At 63.0% G+C, this 18538-nt stretch overlaps 2 protein-coding genes across 8 annotated transcripts; one reads left to right on the top strand and one right to left on the bottom strand.

The window, feature by feature from the left end:
• Positions 1 to 985: 985 nt before the first annotated feature.
• Positions 986 to 7292, top strand: DOLPP1 (dolichyldiphosphatase 1). 2 transcript variants are annotated; one of them, XM_041004501.1, is made up of 8 exons: positions 986 to 1077; positions 3004 to 3104; positions 3286 to 3370; positions 3452 to 3551; positions 3686 to 3784; positions 4407 to 4535; positions 4812 to 4901; positions 5896 to 7292. In XM_041004501.1, the coding sequence occupies exons 1-8, from the start codon at positions 1002 to 1004 to the stop codon at positions 5930 to 5932; spliced, it is 717 nt and encodes a 238-aa protein (XP_040860435.1). In that variant the 5' UTR covers positions 986 to 1001; the 3' UTR covers positions 5933 to 7292. The 2 variants fall into 2 exon arrangements, with proteins under 2 accessions (XP_040860435.1, XP_040860436.1); XM_041004502.1 differs by lacking the exon at positions 4407 to 4535 and having other exon boundaries at positions 991 to 1077.
• Positions 7293 to 8033: 741 nt separating this feature from the next.
• Positions 8034 to 18538, bottom strand: CRAT (carnitine O-acetyltransferase). Of its 6 annotated transcripts, none has more exons than XM_040963417.1 (14): positions 18322 to 18538; positions 16068 to 16331; positions 13692 to 13810; positions 13107 to 13160; positions 12640 to 12805; positions 11937 to 12111; positions 11509 to 11687; positions 10942 to 11042; positions 10449 to 10568; positions 10193 to 10315; positions 9964 to 10099; positions 9804 to 9866; positions 9105 to 9242; positions 8034 to 8789 (listed from the first exon to the last, which is right to left on the bottom strand). In XM_040963417.1, the coding sequence occupies exons 1-14, from the start codon at positions 18346 to 18348 to the stop codon at positions 8574 to 8576; spliced, it is 1881 nt and encodes a 626-aa protein (XP_040819351.1). In that variant the 5' UTR covers positions 18349 to 18538; the 3' UTR covers positions 8034 to 8573. The 6 variants fall into 6 exon arrangements, with proteins under 6 accessions (XP_040819351.1, XP_040819354.1, XP_040819355.1 ...); XM_040963420.1 differs by having other exon boundaries at positions 9177 to 9242; XM_040963421.1 differs by having other exon boundaries at positions 16188 to 16331.

Genomic DNA, 18538 nt, shown 5'->3' with positions numbered 1-18538 from the left:
GAGTCACTACAGAGCTGGGTAGGCCTGTGGGCTTGGCCAGGCAGAGGGGAGCCGGGTTCCACAACCAACCTGGAGGGACCCACACAGCTCCCGGCCATGCACCTGCTCCTGTCCGCCCCAACTCGCTCTGCAGCCTCCTCGGCACCCCATCTCTCAGGAGGAACGCAGCCTCGAAGGCTGCCGGCCTCCATGGGATCCAGGGGAGCCCAGGACTCGAGCGTTTCTAGCAGGGCATCAGATTTGCTCCAAGAAGCCGCTCTCTGCCCCTTGGCTGGGGTCACCCAGAGTGGCGAGTCGGGGGAGCTGTTTTGGGGAAGCGGGGATGAGAAGCCGTCTTGGGGTCAAGAACGATTCCAAGATGACTTGCTAAGCGGAACACGCGTTGACACGCTTGAATGAGCAAGACTGCAAGGCGCCCGTAGCCGGAGCCAAGCCTCGGTTCTGTGAGGCGACGGCAGGGCGCACTCCGCGGGTGCCCCACGAGAGGCCCCCGCGTCCCGGGTCTCTGGGCTCAGCTGCCTGGAAATGGGTCAGCCCAGACCCCGCGGGGCCCTGTGTGCGCATGCGCGGCAACGGGCGCGCGCCGGTCCCGGCCGGGTTCCCGGCACCTCGGCCGCCGTCTCTCGGGACGCAGGTCTCCGCCGAACCAAAGCTCCCACCAAAGATCAACACGCCCCCCGAGCGAGTGCCTGATTGGCTCGTCCTGCCCACATTGGGGAGCTAACTTCCTCTTGTGATTGGCTGCTCAGCCCTCCGCTCAGCGCCGGAACCCTCCCCTTCTCTCATTGGCCAGGCGCCTACCTGTGCTCGCTCGGGATTGGGCCTGGGTTGAGGGCTCTGCTCTCTGATTCGTCGCTCCACGGCCTGCACGCTAAATGGCTGCGCCGCTACCTGTCCCGGCCTCCGATTGGGTGCGCGGCGCCTCCCTGGCGTGATAGGTCAGGGCCGCCGCCCCCCTGGCTCCCCATTGGCTGCTGAGCGAAACCCGGTCTCCGGGTAAGATGGCAGCGGACGGCCAGTGCTCGCTCCCCGCTTCATGGCGGCCGGTGACCCTCACCCACGTCGAATATCCTGCAGGTAAAAGGCGGCCCGGGCGCCGAGGGCGCCTTCCCAGGGCCGGACCGCGCCGGCGCGTGCGCTCGGCTCCGCGCGAGGCCGCGCGGCGGGAACTCGGTGGGGTCGGCGTGGCGGGGACCCGGGTGGGAACTGTCAAAGCGCGAGCCGCGGAGGGGCTCGGTCGGCGCGCGTGCCGCGCAAGCGCGGAGGAGACGGCGAGGCGCCGGGCCACCTCTGGAGCCGCTGGCCCGCCGCCGTGCGCCTGCGCAGCCGGGGTGGACTCCCGGGGCGCGCGGGGGGCCGGGGGCGCGCGGGTGGGGTCCTCGGCCTGGCCTGGCTTGGGTCCGGCTGTCCCCGCCCTCCCGGGGTGCTGGGAGTGCCTGCTTCCTTCCAAGGGGTCGCTTTGGAGGGTTCTCTTGTGGCCCGGGGTGTGCCACTTCAGGCCGAGGCTCCGTGTGGGTGCCCAGGGGGCACTCCAGGGAGCAGCGGGCAGACACGCCTCTCGTGCGCCAGCGCAGTGCCACCCATCCTTTAGCCAAGCCCCCCCCACCACGCGAGGCTGTCAGGTGGAGTGGGGCAGTAGGGCGAGGACATGTCTGTGATCCGCTGAGGCCGGGACCAGAGGGGGTACCACCAAGTGCAGGGCCCAGCAGGGCACCTGCAGCTCGTCGGCTCCCACCACCCTGCCCGGCCCAGGAGGCTTGGCTGCAGGGCGAGGCCAGGGCCGCTCCTGGGCAGGAAAACCCAAGAACCGGGCCTGCCGTGCAGGGCCCCAGGGCGGTGTGCCAGAGCACTTTGACCCCCCAGGTTCTGTGCTCACACCCAGGGCGTGAGCTGCAGTGATGTGGCCCCAGCTGCTTGCCTGCCGGTCACTGTCTCTCCTCTACCTCCTGCTGTGGGGCTCTGGGTGCTGTGGGACCAGGGCTGTGCCGCAGGGTCTCAGTTGCCTTCTCATGGGCCAGCTCCCTAGCTAGCTGCGCCGGGGGAAGGTACAAGAAGGCCAGGTGTGGTTGTGCCTGCCTTGTCAGGCCTCCTTCCCTGCTTCTTGGGGGCAGCTGGTGTGGTGTTGGGGAGAACGGGGGCTCAGTGCGAGCTCCAGTGTGCACGTGTCGTGGGGCTCAGGCACAGAGCTGGGTGTCTGCCAGACTCTGCTGTGACAGGTGTCCCTGTGCACGGCCATGAGGGAGGGGGCAGGGCTTCAGCAGGCAAAGTCCCCTCCCCCAGTTCTCGCAGACATGCTGGCATGGGACCTGGACTGTGCCCTCTGACTCCAGAGTGGAGCAGGGCTCTGGACTATCCAGCCCGAGCCCTGCCCTCAGGCCCGGGGGAAGGGTGGCTGCTGCCCTCAGTGCCAGGATCGTTGTCGGGGTCCAGGCTGCCTGCCTACTGGGGCTGCGGCCCTGCGGGGTCTGCCGTGCCTGGAGGGCTGCAGGCTCGGCCCACTGGGTGCAGACGCCCTGCTTCAGCCAGACATGAGTACAGCCTCCGATCCAGGCAAGAGACTTGGGTCGTAGTCTGGAGACCGCCTGGTCATGGCCGTGCCCCCTCCCCCTGGTCTCCTCATCCGTGGTTTAAGTGCAAGGAAGCTCTGTGTGCTGCACAGGCGTGGCTGCTCTGAGCTCCAGGCCCTGCTATGTCCTCTCAGGCTCCAACCCTGCTGGACATGGATCTTCTTTCTCTCTCCTTGTTTTAAATCTGTGTTACTTGTTTGAAGGTAATTGGTTGATTCCCCAGGTGGCAGAAGATGGGAACCTGGAACTCCATCCTGGTCTCCCATGTGGGCGTTGGGGCCCAGGCGCTTGGCTGTCCTCCACTGCTCTCCCAAGTGCATTAGCAGGGAGCTGGATCGGAAGCAAAGCAGATGGGCCTCGGGCGCTGCAGGTGGCAGCTTGCCGTGCTGCACTAGCCACTTGTCTTCCTGCGACACCTGTGCTGCATCTCCCTCAGGTGATCTCTCTGGCCACCTCCTTGCGTACCTGAGCCTCAGCCCTATGTTTGTCATCACTGGCTTCGTGACCCTCATCATATTTAAGCGGGAACTGCACACTGTGAGTTTGGCCCTGCCCCCAGGCCCCATCCCCTCCACACCGCCTGCCTTGGATGTGGCAGCCTCCCTGGCTGGCTCACTGGTCAGGCTGCAAGAGCCACTTGGAGGTCCTGGGCCTCAGGCCTGGGTGGCAGCTGGCAGGTCCCCAGGGCCCCAGCTAAAGTGCCCACCCTCCCCTGCAGATCTCCTTCCTCGGGGGCCTAGCACTGAACGAGGGGGTCAACTGGCTGATCAAACACATCGTCCAGGAGCCTCGGCCCTGTGGAGGTAGGGCCCAGGCTGGAGGGCCTGGTGGGGTCCCTGGCGGGGCATGTCCCCCGTGACGCTCTGCTCTGCCCTCTCCTCCAGGTCCCCATACAGCTGTGGGCACCAAGTACGGGATGCCTTCCAGTCACTCACAGTTCATGTGGTTCTTCTCCGTCTACTCTTTCCTTTTCCTGTACCTGAGGTGAGTGTCTGCCCTGATGCGGGGGGGGCTGGGGGCTCCCTGCCCACCCTGTGAGCCTCTGCAGGGGCCCCAGGGCCATGCAGACAGCCTGGGCTGCAGGCTGAGGCAACCCTGGGGCTTGGCCTCTTTCCCAGGATGCACCAGACAAACAATGCCAGGTTCCTAGACCTGCTGTGGAGGCACCTGCTCTCGCTGGGGCTCCTCACCGCAGCCTTCCTTGTCTCCTACAGCAGGTAAGGAGGGAGGGCGGGAGATGGGCTCCCCACACGTGGGCTCCCGTGGGCTCCTGGTCCCTGTTGGACATGCCCACGGACCCTCGTCCTGGAGCCTGGAGGCAGGCCTCACTGCAAAAGGGGCGGGATTCCAGCAGTGCCTCTAGCTGGTTCTAGTGGGACCCCTGGTCTGCTCCCAGCGTCCTGTGGGAACCCCTTGCAAGCAGACCCAGGTCCAGGGCTAGGTGGGTGAGGGCAGACAGCAGTCGAGTCTTCTCTTCACTCCTGGAGCTGCCCTCAGGGTCCTTGCTGGCTTCTAGAAGTTAGTCTGAGGCCAAATCCTGGGAGTCTGCACTACCCGCAATTCTCCATCTCAGTGGGGGCATGCCCAGGGCCCTAAGCAACGGGCACGGGGCCCTGGGACTGCGCGGGTCAGGCCCTGGCTAGTGGGCAGTGGGCACGGGGCCCTGGGACTGCGCGGGTCAGGCCCTGGCTAGTGGGCAGTGGGCACGGGGCCCTGGGACTGTGTGGGTCAGGCCCTGGATAGCAAGCACAAGACTGCACGGGTCAGGCCTTGGCTAGTGGGCAGTGGGCACTGGGCCCCAGTTGCCGCTCACCAGCTTCTCTCCTGGCCTTGACCCAGGGTCTACCTGTTGTACCACACGTGGAGCCAGGTGCTGTACGGGGGCATCGCTGGAAGTCTCATGGCTGTCGCCTGGTTTATCTTCACCCAGGAGGTCCTCACCCCGTTGTTCCCCAGGATAGCAGCCTGGTAATCACCTTCCTGAGCATCCCAGGCGCTCGGAGCTTGATGGGAGAACCTGTGTACCCTGACCTAGCACAGACTCACTGACGGGGCCCACTGTCTTGGGATAGGGCTTGGAGTGGGCTGGCTTCCACATCCCCCAGGGCCTTGCAGTCCCAGATGCCCCAGGGCCCTCCTATGTCCTGGCGGCGGGAGCTGTGGGCGGTGCCCTGCTGGGAGGAGCAGCACTGGTGGAGGCTCATGCCCTGACCGGCTGGGCTGCCTGGGGTTCTGTCTCTCCAGGCCCATCTCCGAGTTCTTCCTCATCCGAGACACGAGCCTCATTCCCAATGTGCTCTGGTTTGAGTACACGGTGACTCGGGCAGAAGCGAGGTGAGTTCTGGGGAATGGTGATGCCCAGGGTGGCTGCCAGGCTGCCATCAGCAGAGCCCACTGTGGGCCAGCTCATGTGGCCCCACTTGATGAGGGCACCAACTAAGGCTCAGCACCGAGTACTTACTGGCCTGCCCTCCTTGGCCTTGGGGGCAGGGGATGTTTCTGACCTTTGACCTTCTGTGTCTGGAGCCCAAGGGCTGGGTCCTGGGTGTCTAGGGCACCTTGGGGTGGATGGGTTTAGATACATTCTTATCAACAGGTAAACCTCACACACAAGCCAGGAAACAATGGGGCTTGAGGCCTCCTGATTCACTCTCTCTGCATCCTGCAGGGTAGGGCAGGTCCTCCTTGGGGCCCTGGGGTACTAGGGGGCCCTAGAGGCTTCTGAGCAGTTAGAGCAAGGCCTCCTGACAACCCTGCTTCAGGCCATAGCCTGCAAACCCTGAGGGTGATGAGCCCAGGGCCAAGTGGAACCGCCTGTCAGTGACCCCCGACATAGCTGGTCCTGATCAGCACCCCCAGACCTGCCTTTGTGTACCTGAATCTCAGTGGGCACCTGTGTGTGCCTGGGGTGAGTCAGCCACAGCCCTAGCTGGCAGCAGAGCCACAACAGCCACCCCCACTCCACACCCCATCCACTCTGCACCCCTATGACTGGTGTCATAGAGCCAGGCTCACAGCCACTTGTGGGGGTGGGATGACCAGAGTTGGGCACCCCCCCACACACACTCAGGCCTGTGGAGCTTCAGAGAAGTGTTTGAACCCCTTGGGTTCCTGGGCCTGCTGTGGGTGTGGCAGGAGTTCAGGGCTGTGTCCAGCCCGAGCCTGACCCTGGCCGTGGGCCCTGCCGACCCTCCCCAGGCCTGGCACTATCAGGCTGGCATTTTCCCATTTCCTTGCGTCTGTGGGTGGAGATGGGACAGGGAACAGCTGTGGGATGACCCCCTGGGTCCCTGCTGTCTCCATACCTGAGCCCCATTCGCTTTTCCAGGAACAGACAGCGCAAGCTAGGGACGAAGCTACAGTGAGCAGCGGGCACCTCTAGGCCCGGTCTGCAGCTCTGGCCTGTGGCGCGCCTCGTGGGACGGAGACGATGGCCCGAGATGAGAACACGGACAGGCGGGATGCCGGGCAGAGGGATGAAGCTGAGACCTCGACAGACCCCGTCACCAAGTGGAGCCTTTTTTTTTTCTTACTTTAATTTGGATGAACAAGATGGACCAAAGGGCCGAGTCAGCCCCTCGCCAGGACCCTGGAGTTGCTGCTCCTGCACTGCCGCCCGCCCCTGGCTGGCTGGGCAGTGCCCTTGGTGTGGACGCCAGTGTGGGGCAGAGGATGAGAACTCTTGCCTCTGCTCTCAGGCCAGGGATGTGAGGTGGCGTGATGACGTGAGCACCTGCTATTTATTTTTCTGTTTTCTCCAAGGCCAGTGGGATTTTGGAGATTGGCCTGGAAGGGGCCTGTTCAGTGTGCAGTAGGGCCCCCCAGTGTCCTGGGCACCTTGCTTCTAAGCCCTGAGGGTGCAGCCTGCCCTGTCCTGGGCCTCAGGGTGCCTGGGTGGGGTGGGGCAGGAGGAGGGAGCACCCCAGCCTTCCCTCCCACCATGGCCATTCCAGAACCTTGTGCAGTGTTTCTTTGTCTGGGGATGGAGCCAGAGCGCGTGTGCTGTACCCTGCATGGACCCTATGCCACAAGGGCTTTCTCTGGTCCCCCATCCCTGTCCCTGTGACGACAACCCTTTTCTGACAAGTGAGCCCACGCGCGCAGGTGGGCAAGCTTCAGCTGTTTACAGCTCTCTGTCCTGCCTCTGGGGGGGCAGACACCTGCCGTCCCGTCCTCCTGCCCCTCCCCCATAGCCTGGTCTGGGGAAGGGGCTTCCTCAAGGGACCCCGTCCCTGCGTGGCTGTTGCCCCTTCTGGGTGGAGGTCCCTCTCTGCTGCTGAAGCACAATGTTCCGGTGCTTTCTTTTCCTATTTGTGGAAGACAACGTCCCAAAGCCGCTCCAGACGCCCGGCCAGGGGCTTCGCCCAGGGAAGGTAGGTCAGGACCCCCCCTTCTCCCCTGCCCTTCCCTGGTTATTTTTATTTTGTACTTTTTGCCTGAGACAAGCCAAGTGTGAGGTGGTTTGACTTAAGAAACATCAATGAAATTGTTTACTATCGTTTTCAAATAAACTCTCAAACTCGGAGAGCTTGAGCCCAAGCCTGAGAGGAGATTGTGGGATGGGCTGCAAGGAGGGCACGGTCAAGGCCACAGACCCAGGGGCTCTGGCCCCTGCAGTCCCACGCAGGGGCTCCCCACTGTTGTGGTGTGGCATAGTTCAGGCTGGCCTCATCCTGCCAGCACACTTTCTCCCCTACCAGCCAAGGCCCATCCTGGAGGTCTGGGCCCAGCCAGCCACTCATTTACCTTGCTTCTCCATGGCTCCTGCAGCGGGGGCGGGGGTGTGGGCTGCATGCTTCAGGGTGAGGCACAGTCAGGGCTGGGGGCTAACATGCTCTCTCTGCTCTCCATCACTGAGACACCCTCCCCCGGCTCCTGGGGCCCCCACATGTACCGCAGAAGCAGGTACTTGCCTGGAGTGGCCATGGCACCCTGACACGTACCTGGCACACCAGTTTTTCTGTTCTTAGACTGCCTTGCCAGTTCTCCCGTCTGCCGTGTTGGAGGCTGAGCAGATACACGGTGGGCATGGGTTGTGGCCTGGTCCTCCCTCCTGCTTTGTGGTCAGGACCTCCTGGCTCAGCTCTTCCCCGAAGGGCACAGGTGTTGTGTGTGTTGGTCCCTGCTCCGGTGTTAGCATCCTGGTGACCTGACCCTCTCAGACATGGCCGGGAAGTATGGGGTGGGGGGATAAATGTATCCTCCAGCCCTGAGCTTAGTTGCCTTGATGTCCAACCCACCAGTCCAGGGCCTGTGGGACTTGGGACAGCCCAAGGCAGGGCTGGCAGGGAGTTGCTGGTGAAGCGTGGAGCCTGGCTCTGACACCGTCCCGGGCCCTCAGATCCTGCCCCACTGAAGGCTCCTCCTTTGGGGAGCCCTGTTGTGGTAGAAGTCCAGGGTAATGTAGGGCAGGTGAGGTGGCTATCCGCTGGCAAAAACACTTTGCCATTCCTGTTGTACTTTTCCTTTTATTGTCACCTTGTTGCGGGGAGAGGGGGGCCTTTACAACCACATATACAGTTCGGGGTCCAGTGGAGTGCAAGCTGAGGCTGTGAGCCCTGTTGTCCAGAAGAGCAGGTGGCTCTGTGGGCATTGGTGGCAGCGCAGCCCTCCAGTGTGAGTCAGGGCCAGGCCTCGGGGTCCCCTTTACCAGGAAACCTCGTCTCCAACCCCTTGGGCCCCCTGGGCGCCTGCCTCCCCCCGACCTTCTCCCATCTGTGGGAGCTAAGCTGGTGGGGCACAAACCACAGCCCAACTGGCCAGCGTCAGCCCAGTCTGGGTCACGTTCCTAGGGAAGATCTGGGCGGGTGCCTGGGCCCGAGGTACTGTTCAACCTCTGAAGTTGGCCTCAGAAGCCAGGCCACAGCTGGTCCTGTGGAAGGCACTTGGCTTGGGCTCGCAGACCCCACCAGAGATGTCCTGAGCCGGCCCTGGCTTGGTCAGGCCTGGTGAGGGGTGTGGGGGGGTTGAGGTGTGGCGCTGGCAGCCTGAGCAGGGGTGCAGGGCTCAGAGCTTGGCACGGGGGTGCTGTTGTAGCAGTGCCCGCATGTCCAGCAGCGCTTTCTCCAGGTAGTGCGCCATGCGAGCCGCGTTGGTCTCCGCACAGCTGTTGTAGGCCGACACAGAGAAGTTGATGTGGGTCTCCATGGGGTTGTAGCAGACTCCGTAGCCATCTGGGACCACCGGCCCAAAGAACATGATACAGTCCGTCTTGGCAGGCACCTGGGGACAGCAGCATCAAAGCTTGTGCCCAGCACCCCTGGCCCCCAGTGCCCACTGCCAGCTCACTCTGTCCGTCTGCAGCAGAAGTCTCGCTCCCTGACCGCTCTAAGGTCACCTTCTCTGAGGAGCTTCCAAGACATGACCCGGGGGACCTTGCCTGTGAGCCACTGGGGACAGGGGACCCTGGCCTGTTCTTTTCTGCTTCCTAGTACCACCTGGCACAGTTCAGCATTCCAACTGAACCTGTCGCACCACTGAGGGAGGGGGCCAGGAGGGTGTGGATGTCTCCGCACACAGCTCCCTGGCAGTGCCCACCTGGCTGGTGGAGAGATTGAAGTGCATGGCAATGGCGTAGGAGGTGTCCATGAAGATGTCCGGCATGCTCACCAGGTCCTCGATGGCCTGCAGCTTCAAGCCCAGCAGGTGCCGGTCGAAGGCCTCCCCGCGGATGGCCTGCATGGAGGAGCAGGAGCTGGAGCCCTAGGCCTCACTTGTGTGGCATGGGTTCGGGGGCAGCACTGCCCTTCCCAGTCACAGGTCCCTGGAAACCATAGACCCTGGACAGCAGGAAGGGGAGCTGAAGGTCCAGGGAGGCGGGACGCCTTCCTGGCTGTGGGATTTGGCAGGTCCCTTGGCTGCTGCTGGTGGTGGCGGTGGGGAGATAGAAGCAGATGGGGTCTATGTGTAATGTGCACAGGGCACCTGGCTCCGATGGGCACCTGGGACGGCTCGCAGGGAGGGGTCCCTGGAGCTGCTGGTGGCCGGAAGCCAGCCTTTTGCAGGCATGTACACACCCTTGGCATCAGGCTGACCCAGGGCCGGAGCAGTCAGTGGGTCCAGCCTGAGTTTCTTCTGACTGAAATGGGAGTATTCAAACAATAAATATGGAAAAAAATTGTTAAAAATGCAATAAGCAGGGAGGTGCTCCACTGCTTGGCAGAGAGGGTGACTGGTCTAACGAAGTCACCATCTGCTGCAGGAAAGAGGACCGACCGGCAGGTGGGGGGCACTCACGCGGTCAGCGTAGGCTCGGTGTGCCTGGATGGCTTTCCGCAGCAGCTCCACCTTCTGGTGCTCCTGGGGACAGCAGGGTGACAGGAAGTTGGAACCCTCCCCAAGGGCGTGGCATGTCAGAAGTGTCCCACAGGCTCCTGCTCAGACACGGGCCTCTCACCGTCTCGCTGGGGTCATCCATGGCCTTGACAAAGGCTAGTGAGTCCATGGAGGCCGAGCGGATGGTGTCGGTGCGGCCCAGGTGGAACATGCGCAGGGAGGCGCTCTCGTAGGTGGCGCACACCTGCTTGTACATCCTAGGGGTCAGGGAGCCAGGGCTGAGTGTGACCCTGCTGGGTGTCACTCCCCTCAGGCCCTGCCCCCCTGCCTGGCACAGGAGGGCAGCGCACCGGAAGTAGGCCAGCTGCAGCGCCATCTGCACAAAGCCGTCAGGGCTCAGCTTCTGTGACTTGGGGAAGTCCTTCCCAAAGTGGTGGAACACCATGACGGTGATGTCCAGGTCCTGGATCATGCTGGGGGCGGGGAGAGAGGAGTGGGTGGGGTGCAGGCGCTAGCAGCCCAAGGGAGGCCCAGAGCGGTGTGTCAGCTCAGCGGTCTGGGGGGGGTTGAGGGGTGGGGACAGGAGGGTGGCCAGGGCCTTCTCACATGCTCAGGTTCTGTTTAGCCTTCTCGATGTCACTCTTGATCTCAGGGGTGATGTTGAACCGGAGCTTCTTGGGCATGGGCAGGGGAACCATGGGTGACCGCACCAGCTCTGGCTTCTTCCTGCAGGGGACAGAAGGGTCCCAAGCTTAGGTTGGGTCCCTCCTGGAGGTGGGGATGGGGGGTAAGGGTATTGCTCCCTGCAGTGGGTGAGGGCCCAGGGAGACTGAAAACAGCCTTCCCTCCAGCACTCAGCTGGCACCGTGTAGGAGGCCTGCAGAAGGCAGGGCACTGTCCAGGTCTTCAGGGCAGCTGGTCTGGACTCAGCATTTGAACCCAAAGTCTCCTGGGCACTAAAACTCTTGCCTTCAGCAGGCTTCCTCAGAAGAAACATTCCCCAGGCCAAAATCCAGTGGCAGCATTTTCCCCCACAAGCCAGGGGTATCACCTGGGAGACACCTGTCGCTCGGGGGTGGGAGAGGGCAGCCCCACTCACGTGAAGTCCATGACATAGTCCACGAGGGTGACAATGGGGGGCCCCTCCGCAGCCGCGTGCTCATACACAAGCCCACAGGAGCCGTCCTCTGCCACAATGAACTACGGGAGGGTGGGGGGAGCCCCATTAGCCCCAGGCAGAGAGCAGGGGACTGGGGAGGGTGGTGGCTCCTGTCTCAGCCACTCTTGTTGGGGACCAATGGAAGGGTCTCCCTGAAGCCGTCTCAGGAGTTTGCTGAGTTAGCTGTAGCCCTAACTCCGACACCTCCCGCCATAGAGCTGTTCCAAGTATGTGCTGCTTTGCTGAGCCTTCAACCCACTGTACTGGGCGACCCACTGCTACCCTCTTGCACAGGTGCAGGGAGGCTGGGTCCCAGGCCAGCTCTGATGGCCAGAAGCGTGTGTGTGTCAGGGTACCAGCAGCTCCTGAGTCTTGGAACAGGCTGGGAAATGATGGGGTATCTGCCCGGTGATTACGGCCGCGTCCAGCCTGCCGGCCGCTGCACGCCTGCTTTACAAGCGGTGGGGAGACCGGAGGATGCGAGGGCGGGGCAGGAGGCAGGCTCACCTGCAGCGTCTTGTCGAACCAGCGGTTGCCGCTGTTGAGCTTGCTGCCGCCCCCGTGCAGCATCTGCCCGGCCACGTGGTTGCGGTAGACGTCCTCTGAGACCCTGGGCACCGCGGCGTCCAGGCACACAGTGAAGATGCTGTTCTGGATGGAGCGCACGGACTCCCGGTTCACCTTGTCTGGGGTGGGCGGGGGGTGAAGTGGGGCTGAGCATCGGGGGTGGGGGGACCTGGAGGGAGTTCGCCCCTGGGAAGGGCAGCTCCCCACCCAGGGGCGTTGGGTGTGTGGAAAGTGAATCCCAGGGCTGTCCCGGAGGGGCTGCAAATGATTCCCCCTGGCCAGCAGAGGACTTGGCTGCTTGGGGCCCCATGGTGGGGGGAGTGGAGGCAGGGTAGGCTTCTGAGACAGAGAACCCCGGTTGCCAGCACCTTTGATGAGGGTGTTGTAGGCCTTGGCCCAAGAGTTGCGGTGGTTGGAGGTAAGGATGCCCACGGGCTCCTTGTTGGTCTGCAGGGAGGAGTTCCAGATCTTCTCCAGCTGCACGAACAGCTGATCTGAGGTGAGGGGCGTGCCGTCGCTGTGGTAGACGTCCAGCTCGAAGAACTGCCAGGCACAGGCAGGAGAGGGGTGGACTGGGTGCAGGCGTCTGACCTGAGCAGCTATCATCCCCTAGCACCCCCTTTCTGCACTCGTCTGGGCCGGTTCCCCCCTCTACCCTCCAGACAGCTACCTAGGACATGGAAGTGGGCAGGGGCTCCCTCAGCAGCACGCCCACCCTGCGGGGTGGGAGTTTGCAGCCCTGCAGCCCCGCAGCCACCGCAGCCACCACAGCCACCACAGCCACCACAGCCCCACAGCCCCACAGCCCCGCAGCCTGCAGCCACCACAGCCCCACAGCCCTGCAGCCACCGCAGCCCCACAGCCACCACAGCCCCGCAGCCTGCAGCCACCGCAGCCCTGCAGCCACCACAGCCCTGCAGCCCTGCAGCCTGCAGCCACCACAGCCCCACAGCCCTGCAGCCACCGCAGTCCCGCAGCCTGCAGCCACCGCAGCCCTGCAGCCTGCAGCCACCACAACCCCGCAGCCCTGCAGCCACGGCAGTCCCGCAGCCACTGTAGCAGCATGCCCACCTGGTAGTTGTGCACCACCGTGATGTGCATGGGTGGCTTCTTGGTCTTGAGGAGGTTGATGACTGAGTCCTGCTTGGGGCCTGGCACCCGGCACGAGGATAGGATCTGGTAGTACTGGTTCATGCATAGCGGCTTGCCCCCGAGGTACTCCACGGGCAGGGTCTCGCTGCAGGGCAGAGGGCCGGGGTTCACAGAGGGGTTTGGGGGGTGGTTAAGTAGCATGAGCTCCCCATGCCCTGTTGCTTCTGGGCCACTTGGGAACTCCCTCCCTTCCCCTCTGGGGGTGGGGGAGCAGCGAGCAGTGGGAGTGAGGCATCCATGAGGTTGCTGAGTTCAGGAGGGACAATGCCAGCCAGGAGGAGGAGGCCATGACCAGCAGCGCTCCTGGCAGGAAATGAAAGTGACTGAGCCTGCACGGGTCAGCAGAGTCTATGGGAGGAGGCCTGGGTGGGGGCCGGGCTGCTCACTTGTCAATCATGGTCTTGAAATCCAATACACCCTCGATGAGCTTGGCAGCGAATCTGGAGAGATGGATTAGGGATTAGAAGCTGTGTGGACATCTGAGGCAGGCTCAGGGACACGGCATACCTGCTGGGCCTGAGGCAAGGCAGGGACTGCTTGGGTGCCCTCTGGGCTCAAATCACAGCATGAACCATGAAGTGACCAGCAGGGCTGAGGGTAGGGTGGAGGTGTCTCAGTTCACAGGGCAGCCTCAATGGGGTTGGTACCACCTGAGCAGTGACTCATGGGGTCTGCTCCATGAGGGTCCCTCCCCCAATTCCTGGGCCTCCCCTCTGCTGCTCTGGCTGACTGACACCCACCCTCTGTGCTGCCCTGGCCCTTTAAGACAAGCAGGTGTCAGCACGAGAGGCTGCTCCTTGGGCCGGAGATCCCTTCTCTTCCCCTGGTATTTTTATCTCCCAGGGTGGTTGAGGCTGCCAAATGTGGAAAAGGGAACTATGTATAAAGGTCATGTTCATGGACAACCGAAGGGAGCAGAAGGGAAGGAGGCAAAGCTTGGGTAGGGACTCCTGGAGCCTCGCGCCACTCACCGTAGCTGGCCCTGTAGGTCCACGAAGTCCTGTTTAGGTAACATCACGCCCGGGCTGGAGTAGACGACCACAGGCTGGCGGTACTGCAGGTAGGCCGACTTGAGCCACCACTCAGACAGCTGTGAGGACCAGAGCCCGTCAGGACCCTGCCGAGCCCCGCCCTCCCGAGTCCTCCAGTGTGGGCTGTGCTACACCGATGTTTGCAGCCACCAAGCCTGCTCTACCCCCACCCCTTGTCCCCCTGTCCCCCAGGCCCAAGCTGCTGGAGGCAGAGAACACACAGCCCAAGAGAAGATTCCAGAGAAAAGCTTGGTAGAAAACCTGGGGTGGGGGGCAGGGAGAAGTGGAGGTGAGCATGTGCCTCGCATGTGTTCCTGCAGGAATTGGGAAGGCACTGATTGAGGGATGTGTGCCTGGAGACAGAGGTGAGGGCAAGAAATCTACCGCCGAGCCCAGAGAATGTGGTTCTGGCCTTATCCCCAAGAGCAGACAGGGGAGCTGGTGGCATGGTGGCCATGGGACCCCTGTCCTTCTCCGTCAGACCCAGTGGACACCTGCTTGGATCAAGGTCACCCTGAGGGCAAACTCACTGCCAGGCTAGTTCCCTGCTCATGCCACAGGCAGGCAGGATATCTCTTCAGGGGACTGGACTCTGTGTTCAGCAGCTCCGACCTGGGGCTGTGCACACTCCCAGGGACCCCTCCCTGGCATAGACGCTCCCCTGCCTCCAGTGGCCCTCACATCCTCCTGAGCCTGGAGGGGGCCTGTGCTGCCCGTGGTACTCTCTCACCCATGGCAGTCAGCAGCAGGATGTACCTTCTCCCTGTGCCTCCCCTACAGGCGCCAGGGTCTGGTGGCACCTGGCCACTTGCCCCGGGCCCTTGGCAAGGGCTGAGACAAGCAGCTGGGAGCAGGTTGTATAGCAGGTGACTCGGGTCTGCTGACTCATGGTCTGAGCACTGGGCCTCCTGCAGCGCCACTGAGCTCTCAACCTGCCTCTCAGGCCCTCAGTTTACCCACTGGGAGATGAGGGAGGGGCAGACAGGTGCCCCCTCCCCTCAGGTTCACAGCCAGGGACCTGCACTCCACTAAGGCATCTCCAAGGCTTTCCTGGAGCTCCAAAGGCCAGTGGGGAGCCTGTGGGTGTGGGAGGTCCCCCCACTTCCCCAAAGAGGGACAGAGCTGCTCAGAGCCTGTGCGTGGAGCTAGGAGACTTACACCTCCAGCAAGAAGCTCTTGGGTGAAGGAGCCCACAAAGAATAAAGATGGGGACCTTCAGAATCTGCACTGGCTTCCTGCATCTCAGGGCCTGTGAGTGGCAGTGCCTCCCACCTGTCATGGGCAATCCCACCAGCCCAAGCCCTAGGGTCACAGCTGCACCTGTAATACTCCAGGGCCCCCTCCCAACTCCCAGCACTTCAGAGAGCCACTGCCAGCCCAGCAAGCTAGCTTCACCCTTGGCACCCATCCCCTGCAGCTGTTTCAGACCAGGATGCACGACCCTCCTCCTGCCCTGGGCCCGCTGTCACCACTGGCATTGCCTATGAAATAATCTTCCACCTAGCGCCTTCCCCACTCCCTGCTGGTGCCAGGCCCCGGCTGCCAGCACGAGCCTCCCCATCCCCTCTAGCTGCCCCCACCTTCCTCCATGCCAGCAGCGCAGGCTGGCTGCTCTTATCTTGGTGTGAAGGTGTCAGACGCATGGGTTACAGTAGCAGTCAGGGCTGTCATTTGGTCTGGCCTCGCCAAGGCAGCCCCTGCAGGTGGGATCAAAGTCAGTCTGTAGCTGGCTACTTTGTAAGTTGATGCTTTTGTAGGGCCTGCTCCTGGATGATGGTATAAGCGCGCGGAACAGCCTTGGCATCCACACACAAGCCTCCCCATTCCTCCTGGGACACAAAAGCACCCATTTTGCAATGTGAGTCACAGACTGGAGGGCAGCAGGACACCCAGTCACCAAGCTTGACCTAAAGCCATCCCTCCAAGTTCATGTGCAGGTTCTTGCTAGTTGTCCCTGCACTTGTACTGCACCCTAGCCTCTGTCCCATGTTAGTGCAGGCCAGTGCCACCTCTGCCCCCTCCTCGTTGGCCTCCTGCGCACCATAAACAGCTTCTGCCTCTTAGCCCACCAGCCTCTCACACTCCACTGCCTGGTATGACCTCGCCCGCCAACTCATTCCCTGCTCGAAACCCTCCCCCTCCTTCCTGTGACACATGCCCCCAGGGGCTGGTAGATCGTGTCCTTCTTGCCTACCCTGCACCCTACTGAGTGCCATGCAGGATAAGTGCCCAAGAAATGGGTGCAACAAGAAAACCGAATGTCCCAGCAGTTGGTACCAGAAAATGCACCCTCCCTGTCCTGGTCTCCATACTCACCCAGTTCTCCATCTTCCTGGCCCTGCGTTCCAGGCCCTTCTGCAGGCGTTCACCCACGCCCCCTGAGGTCTGGAACTCCTCCACCAGCTGCTTGGTCTGGACCCATTCCTCCTCGCTCACAATGGGCTGCAGTGCCTTGAGGTAGTGGTCCAGAGACTGCTGGAGTGGGGGCACGGGCAGCCGGGGCAGTGCATCCTGGTGTGCCTTGAAGCGCCCGGAAACCTTCATCAAAGAGGAGGGCTTTAGGAGGCCCAGGGGCTTCACCTGCAGGCAACACAACACCTTGTTCATTCTCTCCACAGCTCTGGGAGCCGGAGAGCGGCAGGTCTTATGTACCCCATCCCCGGGGTAGAGACGGCCTCCTGCGGGAGGCGCCTGCCCAGGCTTCTCAGCGCTGGAGCCGGAGGTGGCCCCGCCCTCCAGGGGCCTGGCAGTGCAGGTAGGGATGGGGGGTGGGGAGAGCATAGGGTGTGGCCATTGATATGGGCAGGGCTAGAGGAGCCAGGCCAAGGTGAATGCACTTGTCGGGTGGGGGAGGGCTGTGTCCCTCCCACCTGTGTGGGTGCCCAGCCCCACTTTTCACCGGCAGAGGTGACTGTGCCCAGGCCCCCACCTCCTCGTCGCCTGAAAACCTTTCCAGGTTGAGAAATCAAGGGAAGGAGAGGAACTCGGGGAGTCAGCCTGTGGCCCCACCTGTGGGCAGGGCCAAGGCCTTGGGGCTTTCTCTTGCTTGTGGGGTGAGGCTGGAAGGGTGTGGGGGGTACAGTGGAGGTGGCTGCGGCCAGAGACGGTGAGGGGAAACTGAGAGACAAAATGGGAGACCGGAGGTGACAGAAGGTGAGGAATGACAGGAGGGCTCCAGAGTGTTGGCAGAGCGGGCAGGAAAGCAGCCAGAAGCTCCGTTCCATACCTGCTCGCTCTGCTGCCCGTCCTCCATGGCAGCCCCAAGGTTCTGAGCCCTGTCTGCCTGTCTCAGCTGCGTCTAACTGAGCAGGACACAGCAAGAAGCAATCCCTTGCCTGGGCTGCAACAGGACGACAAGGGTCAAGATTCAGGCGGGGGCTGGGGGCTACGCGCCACCCTCCCCAGCTTCCAGGAGCAGAGGAACAGAGGTGCGGGCAGGGGACTGGCGGTGGGCTCCCCAGTCGGAGGAAACCTGGACAGACTTCCCCAGGTGGGCGCAGTGCCAGGAAGGCAGGCCAAGAGCTATTAAAAATTCCACCTGCCCAAATTGGCGGAGATCTTTTTGATGTGGGAAAGCTTGGCTGGAGGGCAGACAGTAGCTGGTGCTGAGGTTACAAACGCAGTCCTGGAATCGGGCTTAGTGTGGGGAGCAGGCACCTGCAAAGGCCGCCAGTGGACAGCGGTCGCCCGTGCCCTGCCCACCCCGTGGCCCCCCTGCAGGATGCCACCCTGCTCCCCAAGCCTCATTCTTCTCAGCTGTGCCTCCGAGAGCTGGGGCCAAGGGTGGAGGGCTTGAGGTCTCGACCAGAAGCCAGAGTTCAGAGGATGGAGGACTGGGCTGATCTGGTTGGCGGCAGTAGGGGGCTATCTGGCCATTGGGTCAGTTTGTGGTCCTGGAGGACTTAGAAGCCGTCTGTGGGTCTGTGGGAGGGACGGGACAAGGCTTTTGGCCAGCAGGAGCAAAGAGGTGGGGCGGCCCCAGGTGTTGGGACACCTGTGAGATGCACCTGCAGCTTGCTGAGCCAGCCAGGCACCAGCAGGGCTGTGCCTGGGTCACAGGAACTGAACCTGAACAGGACAGCTGCCCGAGCAGGGACTGGGGCTGCCACCTGCTGCCTCCAGCCACTCCCCAGCACTGTCCCCACGTGACACGGGTCCCCCAGCCACTCACGCATCCCCGGGAAGGGAGAGGGGGCCAACTGACAAACCCAAAGAGGCTGAGCAACTGGAGAGGGTGCAACCCGCCGGCCGGGGCCGCCACGGGGGTGACTCAGAATAACCAGGGACGCTCCGGGTCACAGTGCCCGCCCCGGTGGAGGGGCGTGGGCGTGCTAGGGGGTGCCCACTAAAGCTCACGTCCCCGCTGTCTTTTCCGGATCGTTGGAACTGCGCGTCCCCAGGACGCGAGTTCGATAAGGGACCCCTGACCTTGCGCCCCAGGCGGGAGGAAGCCACTCGCCAACCCCATCCAGGTCACAGGTCGCCCGCGCCGCTGCCAGGCCCGCGCCCCAGCGGGGCAGCCCGCCCGTCCGCCCAAGGGCCCTGCAGGCCGGGCTCCGGCCGTACTCACCATGGTCCTGGCGGCAAAGGCTAACATCTTTGCAGTCGGTCCGCCTGCAGAGCCGCAGGCCGCTCCGCCCCCTGAACTGGGCAAAGTCCGCGTGGCCGCTGTGGCCGGTGGGTCCCGCCGCTAGAGTCACAGGTCCAAGGTCGCCGAGTCACCGCCACCAACCGGTAGAGGCGGCCCCGCGCCCACCCACCGGGCCGGTCGGGCGGCGGGCGCACCG

This window comes from Ochotona curzoniae, unplaced genomic scaffold (genome assembly GCF_017591425.1).
Source record: "Ochotona curzoniae isolate NIBS_2020 unplaced genomic scaffold, NIBS_Ocur_1.0 scaffold_3208, whole genome shotgun sequence".
NCBI lineage: Eukaryota > Metazoa > Chordata > Mammalia > Lagomorpha > Ochotonidae > Ochotona > Ochotona curzoniae.
This window is presented reverse-complemented; position numbering and strand designations above follow the sequence as displayed.

Bases quoted from the DNA above. Each gene is read 5' to 3' on its own strand.
- CRAT (XM_040963417.1), bottom strand. From the start codon at position 18,348: ATGTTAGCCTTTGCCGCCAGGACCATG. The intron at 13,811-16,067 runs GTGAGTATGGAG...TGGTCCTCACAG, and splicing joins CCAGGAAGATGGAGAACTGG to CTGTCTGAGTGGTGGCTCAA. The intron at 10,100-10,192 runs GTGCGCTGCCCT...CCTGACCCCTAG, and splicing joins CTGCAGCTGGCCTACTTCCG to GATGTACAAGCAGGTGTGCG.
- DOLPP1 (XM_041004501.1), top strand. From the start codon at position 1,002: ATGGCAGCGGACGGCCAGTGCTCGCTCCCCGCTTCATGGCGGCCGGTG. The intron at 3,105-3,285 runs GTGAGTTTGGCC...CCTCCCCTGCAG, and splicing joins TTAAGCGGGAACTGCACACT to ATCTCCTTCCTCGGGGGCCT. The intron at 3,785-4,406 runs GTAAGGAGGGAG...GCCTTGACCCAG, and splicing joins TTCCTTGTCTCCTACAGCAG to GGTCTACCTGTTGTACCACA.